This window comes from Seriola dumerili, unplaced genomic scaffold (genome assembly GCF_002260705.1).
Source record: "Seriola dumerili isolate Sdu_G_001 unplaced genomic scaffold, Sdu_1.0 BDQW01000322.1, whole genome shotgun sequence".
Classification (NCBI taxonomy): domain Eukaryota; kingdom Metazoa; phylum Chordata; class Actinopteri; order Carangiformes; family Carangidae; genus Seriola; species Seriola dumerili.
Genome location: NW_019174577.1, coordinates 300,941 through 315,555, shown reverse-complemented (window position 1 = coordinate 315,555; position 14,615 = coordinate 300,941). Strand labels below are relative to the sequence as shown.

The 14,615-nt window shown below is 41.3% G+C and overlaps 2 protein-coding genes across 2 annotated transcripts in view; one reads left to right on the top strand and one right to left on the bottom strand.

The window, feature by feature from the left end:
* The window catches only part of polrmt (RNA polymerase mitochondrial), a 46,275-nt gene extending 44,245 nt beyond the window's left edge, over nt 1–2,030 (top strand). The window contains exon 21 of the mRNA XM_022759658.1: nt 635–2,030. Coding sequence (XP_022615379.1) covers nt 635–684 — 50 coding nt within the window. The 3' untranslated portion in view covers nt 685–2,030. The remainder of the gene's footprint in view (nt 1–634) is intronic.
* A 9,136-nt stretch (nt 2,031–11,166) lies between these two features.
* hcn2 (hyperpolarization activated cyclic nucleotide gated potassium and sodium channel 2) overlaps nt 11,167–14,615 on the bottom strand; it is a 52,822-nt gene continuing 49,373 nt past the window's right edge. Inside the window, exon 8 of the mRNA XM_022759583.1 lies at nt 11,167–12,137. Coding sequence (XP_022615304.1) covers nt 11,167–12,137 — 971 coding nt within the window. The remainder of the gene's footprint in view (nt 12,138–14,615) is intronic.

The following is a 14,615-nucleotide window of genomic DNA, read 5'->3' as shown; positions in this document are numbered from 1 at the left end:
CGAGGCAAAGCACATAGTGCAGGACAGGGGCTCATCCAGAGCTAAAATTAGTGTTCAAGTGCTGTATTAAAGTTCATAGAAAATTTACTGGTGCCCAGTAAAACTAAAAAGATGTATCTAATTTAAAAATTTAAGTTCCTTAGTTTGACCCACTTACAAAACAACATCTCTTTTTTATGAAGATTGAAACTCTGTCCTCGGACCAGACTCAGGATACCTCAGAACAAACACATTAAGGAGAAATAAAAGATTAATTATTGTGCAAATTGTTCAAATTTCTTATGTGTCAAGCGAAATAAACCCCTTAAGATGTGCCATTCTATTCTCAAGGGGTCCCATAACTTATAAGCTTACAAAATGCATCTTCTTCCTCAATAACAGATGGGACACCATGTAGGGATGGCTTTGTCGGTTGGTTAGTCGGTCCACCACTTTGCTCCAGACTAGAGCTGCAGCTGATGATTATTTTCATTATCGATTCCCAAATTCAGATCGCAGTTGTGTTAGCATACCTATCCTGTAATTTTAGGTTCTGTTTGTATGTTTATGTTAAAAGCAGCTGTGCATGTGACTTTGTGCAACTACTATCCAGACACTTAAACCTCCCCTTGCACTGTGCCTCTTGCCTCTCCAGGTGATTTTGACCTCCAGCAGGTGAAAGAATCCACTTATTTCTTCAGCTGAGAGGCTCGTGGGTGCAAGCCAGCGAGGGAGATGAATGGAATTGACAGAGTGCAGTGGGGAGGCTGCAGGCCCCCAGGGTCTCAACCGGTTTTGTATCCCTCAGACATCAGCACATTGATTCAGCCACTCCCTGCCTGCCTCCTGGTCCACAGGCTGGTTGGAGCTGCTGGAGCTGCTGGAGCCGCTGGAGCTGCTGGAGGTGTTCACACACAATGAACCCGCCTGATTAACTGACTAGTGGGCTGATGGAAGGGAGGGTGGGATACTCATCCTGGCGGAAGATAATGGAATCAGCACCAGATGTGAATGTTAAGACTTCAGTCAGTGAAAAGTACCTCTTATAATGGACACCTAGACCATATTCAAATGTAGTGTATATGTGAGTGACTGAGTGAGCCATACTGAGTCGTGTCGACTTCATCACCCAGCAACACTTCTGCTGCTCAATAAGAGTACCTCATCATCGATTCCAGCATTTACTGAATTGCAGGATGCTCTTTGACACAAAGTTCAAACATTTTAACTTTTTCTGTAGAAGTTTGAACAAGAGACATTTGAGGGGAAATGAAAGACGTACTTTACAGAAATGTGGGCAATGGGACTTTGAGAGAAAGAGAAATGTGGAGTGAGTCAAGGGCCTTTTAGATAGCATAATGTCCCTGTGTACTCTTGATTCTTACCTTCTTCAAGTGACTAAGCACTTGGTATTTGCTCTAAAATAAATGCATTTTTTAAAATGTCTCCTTATCCTTTTGATGGTTCAAAGAAATAACTGGTATTCTTAGTGTGCTTAAATAGGATGAATGAGACAGCACGTTATTTAGTTATATCTGCGGATTTCAATCCTATTGTGTATCATGAGATGAAGGCCTCCTTTTAGATGCACCACAAAGGGTTTGCAGGCTTCACTAATCAACTGAGATCTTATTTTTCTGGGCCAGTGCCGCATCTAGAAGTAAAAATAGCTGAAGTGCTATCTGATCATTGCTGGAAACATTACAGCAGTTTCAGACAAAAGGTGCCGTTGATGTTCAAAGGCAAATGTAGGCTCAGCCAAACAAAGCTGGCTGAGTGACAATGTAATGAAATGGAGATAATCTTCCAGGGGGGCATAAATAGTGTGCTGATTAGACTGTAGGTTTTCAGGTGATTTGCATGGCAACATGCACATGCAGATGCTCTTCATATTTTATGACATGCATGAGATGTGACTTGCGAATTTGAGTTATTATTTTTTGTAAAAATGAGCCATCCCCTTAATGACATGATTTAAAATGGAATCTACTTTGAACTGTTTTTCATGCCCGGTGTGCTCTCTGTGAGAAACAGCCATTAATGTTGCCAAATTAAAGGTATATTCACACACACTGAATATTAAAAGAGAAGTTTGAAGGGTTTGTGTGGTTTCTCACCTGATTAGCATTGAAAACGTTCCAACATCCTTTTGTCTTTACAGACATTTCAAATGAAAGCAGACCTTTTAATGGCACAAGAAAACAACAATAATTTGGATCCAGTGGTTTTCTAGCCAAAACTTATTTGCTCTCCCGCTACGAGTTAGATAAGAAGTTACCACTGTCATATCTGTACGTGAAACATGAGAGAGATGCCAAGATGGAAAAGTGATATTCATGCGAAATAGTTGGGGCCGAAACCTTGATAACATAGTGAACTGCTGTAGCTGGCATGCTAAACGTCAACTCCCTCATCAGACCAGCCAACTTAGCACTTTGCAGTTTTTATGTAACAGTTTGTCCATTACTGACTCAGTCAAATGAGTGTCCTTAACACTGAACCTCCTAACATCTACATGATAAAGCAAACCAAGCCAAGGTCTCCTTCCAGCAAGCATTGGCCCAGTGTGTCTCTCCTCTCCCCTCATCTCATTGAGGCCAGTTGTCAAGGACAGAGGTCTCTCCTGTAAAGTGCTCTCAGGATCTCACGTACTTAACACATATCGCATTTCACAACTTAACTTCTGACACACGGCTGCCTGAAAAAAAAAATGCTCTGCACTACATGACCTGAGCTCAACACCCAGGAGTGGTCATGGGTGGATGACTGGACTGATTGGTGGATGTTGAGGGTATAAGTGTCTCAATCAATAGCTGTGACTCATACTAGAGGGAGGGTTGGTTGGCTATGACTTAGCTTTAAAATGCTGACACTACAACACTTAAAATTGCACTACATGTTGCAGGATTAGTACGGAGAGACAGGTCAAGAAGCACACACTCTCAAAGTCAGTATTTGTTGGGATGATGTAAGTGCTCTGGTGGGTAGACTACAGTTGACTTTGGCTGAGGGAGTAAACAGGATATTGAAGATGTCCTTACAGCAGATTGCAGTTGCTGTGTGCCTTGATGGGTCTGTCTCACTTTCTCTGGGGTGATTCCAAGGATGTCTGCTGTGAGACCTCAGAGATGCACCAGTCCAACCTGCAGTAATGGAGCACTGCTTGGAACAGGAAATAGATAGCTTCCATTACGGGGCCTCTCCAGAGATCAACACATCGTGATGATGATTTTGGAGATGGGAAATATATAGTGCAAAGGTGATGGAGGAGGGGGACTGTGTTTGGACAATACTATTACTCCTGTGCATCTCCTTTCTTTTTAAAGTTTTCTTTTAGCACTTTGGCCTCACACATCCATTTTTTATGCCTGACAGATGGATTTACCTCTATAGATGCTGATGTCACTCCAACAGAAAGATTTGGAAGTGCTCTTGTTTTACACTCATTTTGAAGAGAACATGTTTGAAATACCTACCAAAATAAAACTCTTATGTTCTTAAGTCCTTTGCAGTGCAATTTAAAGTCTCTGGATGTGTATAATACGCAAGTAATAAGTTCAGTCTATCATGTTTAAGGCAGTCAAGTTTAGACAGGATATTTATTTTTAATGTGACTTCTGCTTAGTGTGGTCCTTGGTTATTAAACTTTCTCTGACTTTTGGGTTGTGATCCGAACCTTAAATAAATCAGCCGTGTCAGGCCCGTCCAGATCACTCAGCTTCAGTAAACATCTGACATCAGCATTAGAGAGTGCAGCATAGACACAGGATGACTTTCAGCACCCTGGTGGTGAATTCATTGGATTAATATTCATATTTTTTCTTTAGTGCTCCTCTGCTCTGGAAGTGACTGGGTAACATCTCACTATGTTGCTGTCACTTCTGCTGCCTTTTCAAGAATCTCTTTAATTTGAATTGTTAATTTAACGGTCTTGAAAGTTGGAAATGAAGCAGCAGTGTGATGCCAGGTTGTTCTTTTTCCATGTGGAGGTCGGCTGTTCATCCAGCTGGCCTTTGACAGTCCAGACATGCATCAAGTGGAGGCTCTATTGCTCCTAAGCGTGAATGTGACAGTCTACCTGTAATATAATGAGGGCCAGTCAGGGGTGTTTCCCTGCCTCGCACCCAAAGCATGCTGGGTAAGCTCCAGCCCACTCTAACCAGCAATAGAAATAAGATGGTAAATATAATGGAGAACAATGAATGCATTGGGAGATAAAAGTGGTTCCTTTTAAAAATTCAAAAAGTGATGAATATTTAGCATGGCAGGCATATTAATATGAAATATGGATTTTTTTTCCATTTAAAACACCATACAAGACCTTGAATGACATGCTTGCTGAAATGATAATATGTGAATGTACTGTATGTCACTGAATGATGCCACACCTGCAGAAGTAAGTGTATCACATTTAGCACAAACGGTAGTGTGGAGCTTTTAGTGAGCTCTTTATTCCAGCCACGGGATCATCAGAAAGTGGACACTATAGAAGTGTTGGTCACTATCTGTCATCTGTCTGGCATGCCAGAGCTGGAAGCCACTCTTTGATAGCTGGACCACTCACTCTCACTGAGAGCACTTTGATTTCTTTGCCAGGCTCCCGGGCTCTCCCGGCCTATCTACTGCCCCATGGCGTCATGAGTGGCCGGCACTCAGCAGCACTAGCAGGGGAGCAGAGTGTACAGACAGTCCCGGTGGGGAGCAAATGGGGCCAGAGCTCTCTGACAGCAGGGGAGAGGAGGCAGGAGGCAGCACAGTAAGGAGGGAGTGCTGGTGTTTGGGAGAGACAGGTGGTACAGTGTTGGCAGGTATCAGGTATGTCAGTGTGAGTTTCCTTGGTCTGACCTTTATTCTGAGTGACAGGCAGAGATGGGTTGATTATCAACCATCGAAAACATACAATACACACACATCTGGTGCCTGATGCAGTGATGCTTCAGTCAGCTGGTGTTGCTTAAAAAATGTGTTGGTGTCGGTTTTTTTTTTTCCTTTAGATGTTTAAATCAAGTGTAAATTGAATGCCTGTCCTTTTTTAGGAAAACATATTATTTTAGGAGATAACTTTACGTGGGCATGGACTCCTACTGTGGCATTATTGGCACAAAGTACTAAACCTACAGAGGCTTCTTTAATCCTCTGCATTCAAACCCACACAGTTGTGTTTGAAGTCTTTTCAGTTTCCACTTTGGAGACCATCTGTCCCTGTGCAGGAAAACCCACCAAGATAAGCCACACAAAAACAAAGTGGCATTCCCTAAAATCAGAGTAAAATCGAAAGAGTCCTTAGTAAAGTTCTGTTTTCCATAGTTTTCAAATTCATTGTCCTGTTTGAAAATCAAAGGTTGAAAACCCCGGCTTATGGATTTACATATTAAATTAATCTTTCCAATTTTAGTTACTATTGGAGAAATGATTAACAGTGTGATTGATGCAAATTCTAATCAATTCTTTGTCCACTTTTGGCACATTTTTTGAGCAAAAAAGATATTGGGGCATGCTGAAAGTAAAAACCACCTTTATTTTCAGCGGATTTAGGCTAAACTCAAAAACAGTTTATTGCCATGAATAAAGTTTTTTTTGTGATTTTTAAGTGTTTTTTGAGCCACTAATCATAATCATCATAGCCAACTTCTTTTCATGTCCTCTGGGTAATGAAGTTTTTGCAGTAAAGCTTCAGTCAGTCGTAACATTTTCTGTCTCTGCTAGGATTATCCACAGTTGTTTAGGACTTCTAACTTCCCTGTATAAGTCTATGTTTGTTAGCAGGGAATAATTATTAAATGTAGCCTCAGTTTATGCCCCTCATGTATTCGGTCCATCAGTTTATTTAAAAGATAATTAACCAGCAATGTTTGAAAAACCCAGGAGGTCATTTAAAGGCACTTACCTCTGATCTGACGATATTTTCAGAATCCCAAAAGACTAAGACTTCTAACCATCTGGATGAAGGAGTTTGTCCAATAAAAAACAAGCTATAAGGAAGGAACATTTTTTTCATCAGGATGGTTAGAAGAGTCTTTGAGGATTCTAGCAATACCTAAACAACCATCTGGGTTCATTAATTTCTATATAAACTGACGGTTTCCACTATGACTATGAATGTATGCTAATGCATGAGGGGCACAAACAGGGAATGGGTCAAATGCAGAGGTGCATGTGACAGGTCCTTAGTACAGTTAGTCTATGAGCATTATTCCTGCTAAATGTCTCTTAGTAAATTGCACCTTGGACACCCACTTCAAGCGGGAAACGTTTAGCTAGCTAGAGTGAGCTAACCAGTGAGATAGCGAGAAGTGTAGTAGACCCAGACTTCACTTTGATGAATAAACCTGGATAAATGAACTCATGATGGATAAACATTGATTGCTATATATAAGAAATAAGTTGCATTCTAAAATATTAACAACTGTAGATAACCAGGCTTTAAAAATGCCATATTTTAAAATAAAAGCATTCAGCTATTCCACATATAAATCCAATATTTCAGACAAAAAATATTGTAATCCATTACTGTATTTGAAGGTTTACCTATTTTTTGACAACCAGGCAGATAATCTCATAATATAAGAATGTAACCAGTTGACAACAAAGGTCCAGAGGCCGTGTTACCTTGACACATGTTCAACATCATGACTAACAGAAGGCATTCACTGCCACATGCCTTTATTGCATCAAGAAGTTCTGCTTCTATATGAGGAAAGCACATATTCATTATGTGATAATCTTTTTGTGCTTTTCCAACATGCTAACCCAAAGTGAGAGACCTAAACATCAAACTGTATTCAAATCAATTTATTGGTTTTCCTTTTTTACATGTATTGCAGTGGGATATAACTGACAGTGATGTTTGCATTGTGAGGAGCTTGCATTTATTTTTACAGCCACACACAGAGAATATAGTACATGTATGTGGAGACTACAATATAGGCTAGGCACTAGGTATGCACAGTACATGGTAATGGGATGTGACAACTGTAGAGTGGCTCAATAAAAGAAAATCAGGACCCTGACACAGAAACACTTGCACTGCACTGTAAGTGTCTGATTTGGCCGAGAGTGACCGTCTGAGATCGTCTGTTGGCTTCAAGGGAATTCATGGTTAATGGTGAAGATCTCAGTGTACATTAGCTGGCCTATATTTGACTGTAGTGTTAAGGTACTGATTGGTGTTGGTATTGGCTTTGTACCCAGTCTCCATTAAATTGAATGCTATTACTCTCACTAACAGGTCTGGGATCTGAGAAAGAAAGTAAGGAAGAGTTAAACCAACAAAAGGCAGGGATGTAAAGGAAATAACAAATAGATTCTGACTAACTGCTGTTTGGTATTGAATTACATTGTATTGTATCCTGTAAAATACAGAAACAACTAGTATAAAAAAGTTGTTTTTAGTGTTGGTATAGTTGTTATTGGCCAATACAAGAGAAAAAATCTGAACTCATTAGCATAAATATATAAATATGTGAACAAGTTAGGGACACAAAATCACATCCTTGCTCAATCCAAATGAACAGCCCTTGTAAGTGAACATTTTAAATACTCTGAATCTCTTTGCTTCACTGCCATTGATGAACCCAAAGACACATTTGAATAAAAATTGAAATGAACATAGTGTTAACTCTGGAGAAGCTGTGGCATTGAAGACAGGAAAAATGAAGACGAGAGTGTTTTGAAAACAGCATTTTAAATGCTGCTTGATGCCTGTGCTGCTGCTGCTGCTGCTGCTGCTGCTGAGTCTATGTGTGTGCACAGGTGCCATCTTTACCAAAGCCTGGAGGGTGTACTGAAAAAGTTGAACAGCTGAGTTGCTGTAACATTTACATAACACTAAATATGTTTGTGAAGTTGCAAAAACAGAGGAAAGTGCATTTACACAGTTTCTGGGCAACATGCTGTTTAGGTAGCAGAGGAATCAGCACAGAAAGAAAAATAAATCAGGAAGCAGCATTTGTCAGAGGGACAGGATTTGTAAACGGACTGGGGTGTGAGACTAGAAAAAATATAACTAAACAAATAAAATATACACAAGAGAAGAAACCATGCAGACCTCACAGCAACTGGCACAGGATTATATACAAACTGTGGGTGGTACTGTGAGCGACTGTTAAAAAAGAAGTGATACATCTTCTGTAATGCAAATAGTTTTGTTCTGCTTTAATTATTAAGCTCAAGTAATATCGGGTCATACCAGATGATAATATGTATTTTGTCAAAGATTAAAAATATGTTCCTTTTTCAAACTTTTTTTTTTCTATCTCTACAGTTACAGTAAACTAGGCTAGTCTGGTTTACAAGATGCACACTGTGTTTACACATAGAAATAACAACCATATCAATCAAGTCATTGTCACTGAAAAGTGTTTTATCTCCTCATGATCTTCCAAAAACAGACTTTAAACAAATTCTCATTAAAGTTTGGGATCTCAATCTAATACGTGAAATATTGCATCTCCATTAACACCTAAAGGATACAACAGAACTTCATTTGCATATAGTGGCGACACATTTGTTTTCAGTTATTGCTTTGTATGCTAAACTTCCCTTTCAGGCAATGAAGTCATGACTGAATGAGTTTAGTGTATTATTCTCTGATTTCTATGTTTAGTCAGAGTGAATGGTTCAGTCTGTGACATGTCATTCATCATATCCTAACAACCTGATTCAAAAAAAAAAAATCCCAGGCCTTGAAACTCTGTTCCCTCTTTGGCTTTTATTAAAATCGAGGGTTTGATTTGGTGTCATTGATCTTGAGTTAATATCTCATTTTGATTTAAGTTCAGCTATTGTTCCTATCCCCTCCCTTTCTCCTTCTTACTGCCGTCTCTACTGTGTGCTTTCTACTGTGACTATAAACTAATTTTGTCACTAAATGCATTTGCTCTCCTGAGACATTGCCTTCAGGTGCAGTAAAACACTATTCTCATAACAAGTGTCTATATTAATTATTTTTGAGCATCCAAAATAGGTTCCATAGGGCATAATTTGGGCGTAGAACAAAAAGACAGCAGACCTCAAAATTGCTGTATAAAAATACTTCGAAAACCTTCAACTTTGTCCCATTTGGAACTCTCAAGGTAGAGGATAACAATGCAGGAACTGAAACTGAGCAAAATGAAAATGCAAAATGATCATAGGAGAGGAACTCATTATTGGCACTGTATAATGAAATCCAATCAAAGGAGAATAGTAACAGTCCCAAACAGACCCGAGGGATTCCAATTTCCACTGTCATTACCCAGTAATGGTTCAGGCATTAGTGAGATGAGGTGAATAGAATGTCAGGTCCGGGAGAGAAGGTCCCCTTCCTAATGCTTTTGGACACAAATCAGCGGCATCCGATGAACTGTTATTGAGGCATTAATGACAGAGGCACACTGCAATATACATCCTGCAAAGTATCTGCACTGTCCTTGGCTGTTGATCAAAACTGTAGTGTTTATCATAGGGTTGAGCTTCGCAAGAGTCATCATCTCTATGAATTGACTTTGGCATAATGACACATTGCCCAAACTGCTGCTGCAAGAAATGTGAGATTCAGGATTAGAAAGGAATGGATTTACATTTTGATTATGTGAGTTTGAATGATTTTACATTTTGACTGGTATAAAATTCCTTGTAATTAACTGGCAGTGAATTATAATTTTTAAGATACATCAGAATACTTTCACAAAGTGTGGGATATTACTACTCACATGACAACACACCTTAAACCCACTACTTCAGAAATCACATCTGCTGTTAAGAAGACGTGTTATTTACTAAATTTTAAAGCTGCATTAATCAATTTTTGCCCACTTGGGGACAGAGCTCCAAAACAAGCTAAACAGCCCTGATGAATTAGCAAAACTGCTAACTTCCACATCCAGCAGACCTGAGCAAGATTATCATCCCACTAGAGTCATTTTTCTCTCCACCTGACAGACTGCTTAGCTCTGGTTTGGTCTCTATCAACTCCTGAGAAATATCTGGCTTAAGCTTTAGCTTGCTAAATGATTGGCTTTCAACATCTGCTAGTTTCTAGCTTTGCCTTTCTGTTGTTGCTGGAAACAATGCAGAGGAGAGTTGAACTGAGTTGAACTGTATGATAAAATTGTGGGTCTTAAAACCAAAACAATGAACCACTATGGGCTAAAAAATCTCCATAGAGAAGCAGAATTGAATGATCATTCTCTGCTGGTTCATCATTCCCTTTGCATTGCACTCAGTCATTTCATTCATTGTTGATATGAAAAAATATTGATTAATGCAGCTTTTAAATTAAACAAACATGCAGACATTTCCTGTAGAAATCGATGGCTTGGCCGGAACAAGACAATTTGTCCCACGGCTGTAATTTCAGTTTGAAGGATATTCATCATCTGTGATCTGAAGGGGCCTCACATATTTATCTGTGGGGAAAATCACAGGCAGGGAAGACTTACAAAAGAGGCCAGCTAGATTCTGATAATGCCAGTTGGATTTATATACAGTAAATACTTGTTCATCCATTCATATCAATAGTCTGGGGAAAAATATGGCTTGAAAGTAGTAGTTGTCAAAGGAGAGTGCTCTTTTATATTGTCCAATTTTGTGCTTACAAATTTGGTCTAATGATCTATTTAAATGGATCCTTAAAAACATAGCGAAAACACACCAATTCTCATGTTCAAACTTTTTATGAAACCACAATTATTATGCCTTTGTAAGGAGATTGTCTTTCACAGCCAGCCAGATGACAAAATGTGGTAGGTACAGTAGTTAAACCCCATTAAAGTGCCGACTTCTTATATCTGAAGCAGGTCCCTGATTTTCTTTTAGTCCCATCCGACCCCAAGTTTGCATTAAATGAGTTGAATGAAAGGGGAAGTGAAGCAGATATGCCTGTATGCTGTTAACTGTATTTTGAAATACAATAAATAAAGGAGAGGGAGATGGGCAGATGCTACTTTACCACGACTGTTCTGTGTATCTACTGTGTCTGTGAGTAGAAATGTCTCGATGCTGCAGATTCAATTGTCACCTTACAGACTTTATTTGAACAGTCTCCTCTCTTCTTCTTGCTGCCACTCACTCAACATTCATACATTCGGGTAGTCAAACCAGAGTGAGTAGAGAGAAGAGGAACAGTAGGAGGGAGAGCAGAAATCCTCCCATGTTTCTGCACCCAATCCCCTCACTGAATCACTCCCCCCAAGAGTTTCATTATGATCACAAGTTTGAGGATAGCCTGGATCTGACTTTGATGTGGTCTGTCTCAGGAAGGCTCACTATAGAGTCCTTCTTGGGTAGTCCTGAGTCGCCCAGACCTGTTCCCACACCCCCTACTGCCAGTCCTGCACCAGCCCCAGAGCCCTGCACAGAACCGGGCAGGGATGCTACAGGGAAGGCCCCCACGGACATTTGGTGGGGCAGTACCATCCTATGTGGTATAGCGCTCCGAACGCCTGTGTGACTTGATGGGGTTTGAGGGGGTCCAATGGAAGTGGAGGAGACTCGTGTAGACTGGGGTGGACTTGGGGCACCTGGTTGTGCCCCCTCATGAGGCAGTGAGGGCTGAGAGGCTGACAGTGCCCTGGCGTCTTGGCTCAGACTACCCATTTGCAAGGAATGGGTGCTCTTATGTGTGCTGGGCCAGTGTGCAGGGCTGGCCATGTGCTGCTGAACTAGAGAAAGCTGGGAGCCTGAGGTGGGACCAGCCAGGGCATTGGACCCATACTGGAATGATCGTCCTCCAACTGCCAGTGGGCTGTGGACCGGGGGGCTGGACAGGACCGGAGCAAAGGCACCAGAAGCAAGAAGCTGAGAGTGCAGGGGAGAGGCTGAGACAGGACTGGATACATTTTGTATCACCTGGAATCTCCTCACCATCCTTGGAGACTGCAGGTTCCCCGCTCCCACTGAGCTCCCTTGCATGGGAGCACAAAAGTTCATGGCTACGGCCTGCTGCAGAGTCGCAATTGCTGAATTCTGAGGCTGGCCGGAGGAACCTGGAGGAGTAAAGATCCCACTGTGTAGAGGAGGTGTCATGGACATGGCTCGTGGTCGTGGTACATCCACCTGTTGAACCATCTCCCGATCATATTTTACTATCTCCTGGATCATCTCATTCTCCCGGTTGTTGAAAACACCTGAGTTCAGATCATGCTGAACTTTGTGCATCAGGATTGAGTTCTTCTTGCCTGTAATGACATGGAGACAGAAAGGAGCATTGTTGCTGAAGTAGGTGCTAATGATGCAAAGTTTTAGTTTTACAAATAAAGTTTGGTTCCCTTGCGCTTTCCTATCAGATTTTTAGTCCATTTTTTACTAAACTTTCTGGATACAGAACTCGATACAAAATCCATCACTAGCACGCACGCACACACACACACACACACACACACACACACACACACATAGAGACATATGGAGAGCATCTTATCTCTTGCACTGATTCTCTGTCATGGGGATAGGGAGCCAGTGTGTCTGCAGAGGCACCCAAGCTATGACAGAGAGCATGTCTATTGTCAAAACACTTATCTGTGCCACTACACCTTTGCATGAAATAGCTGTATGTGACTAGGTGATGCATGTTTGTGTGTGTGTGTGTGTGTGTGTGTGTGTGTGTGTGTGTGTGTGTGTGTGTGTGTGTGTGTGTCTGCATGCACTGGCCTTCATGGAGAAAATAAAAGATACCTTGATGTAATTGTAGCTCTATGGGTGTAGCCAGGCCTCACTATTGCTTCACCCAAACAGAGTGGCCCTAACTTTGGGCAGCTGATGTGAGGTTGAACAGATACATCACCATCTCTGCCTTGATCATGGTCAACCATATGCTTGAGCAGTTGCTGTGTTTGAGGTTGATGGCAAAACCCAGGCATGTGATGTACCAGATTACCAGGATCATGTGGGCTTACAGGTACTGTTGTGCGGGGGCCAAGATCAGCCAGCTCTCCATCAGAATCCCTAACCCTTTGTCTCCACACATGTGGAAAATGAGCAAGGAAGGGGGGACACACTCAAAAATAAGAAGAGAAAGGCAGTATACAGCACATATTGATGCAATAAGGAATGCACAAAACCTGCAGGATACATCAAAAAGATGCAAGAACCCCCGGACAGGAGCAATGCCCAAATTAGAAAAACCTCTTCCGATCTGGACTCAGCAGTCTATGCCATCCTGATATCCCCTCCCAAGCATTTTCACACCAGTTCACACTTAAATCAGGTGACTCTGCCGACTCCCATGACAACTCAAATGTGACCTCAACACTCATGTGGCATCAAGCTGTGAATGACTCACAGAGATTTAAATGACTGACTTCTCGCCAGTAAGTAAAACTGACATACTTAAGGCTAAAACCGCAAACAGCTGTTTCCTGCTGACTTTTGGCAGATGTGAGAAGGAGGTTTGTAGAATGCCCCTGAATGCAGATGACTGGCGATTAAACTGCGGCGTGTTGCTTAGCCCTGAGGAAAGCAGGCTGCAGAACTACAGCCAGGAAAAGCCTGAAAGCAGGTACGCATTTGAGCAAAGAGTTTGGGCCCACCCACAGTCGCACAACTGCTGCAACACAGGGGGAGATCACGAGAAAGGGCTGAACCACAAGCAGTGAAACACGCCTCTTCATTCTCACATGTCTCAAAAACATTGCCCACACACTCACGTTTGAGACATCATAGCAGGGGAGAGTGTGAGACACTCCTCACATCTGTCCTAACAGGGTTTATCACTGACCGAGGCTGTGCTGGCAGAAGAGAGCGGCGTGTGTGTTACAAAGTGTTCAGATTCAAACTCACTGCGTTCTCTTTGCTCTCAGGTAAGTAAGAAGAGTTTGTTAGAGAGTGACTGTTGTGTCTGAAACCTGCTGAGAGTTGATGATGCAAGACCGGTGATAGAGGAGGTAAACAGACATTTTTCTTCCTGATAAAGAGACACAGGCAAAGCCTATTTGGGAACCAATTCCTTCTACACAGTGAATTACTTGCTTTGATATGTGACAAAAGACAACTAGTTGCAAATTATGGCAAACAAAGCCGAATTATGCAGCTGTTTCTCTTATTCATTTGAGGAGAAAAGTAGAAAGTCCAAACCAGTGGGATTCCTCTCTGTGCTTGACACATATAACTGCATCAGGCTGAGGTCCAGATGATGAAGCAGGAGAACAAAATATTTTACCTCCAAGAATGCTGTAATCTGTTGGGCAACACCCCTTTTCATGGACAGATGGGGTAAGCACCCAACTCATGGGAGGGCTGCCATTGATGAGCAGCCAGCCACTGATGATGATGATGATGCTAAAGGCCAGTCACAGGGTCACTTTCCGTTCAATAACTGCTGTCGGGGAAGGAGGTTGGGACCAAAGACAAGAATTTGGCAGCTTTCAGATGATCCAACATCTGTTGTACCTTGGGGACAAAGAGGGACTCTCGGGAGACAGACATGTAGAGAAATACACGTGCCTGTGGGCAACTGCACTGTAAAAAAAAAATGTAATTTTACAGGAAATGCTATGTAATTTTTTACAGATTTTTCCTGTTTTCCAATAAAACAATGAAATGCCAGTAGATTTACAGATATTTTCAGTAATTTTAGATTTTATGTTTAAAATTACAGTTAATTAACCGTAATGTAAGATTACATTAATATTATGTTTTTTAATGACAATTTATTGTAT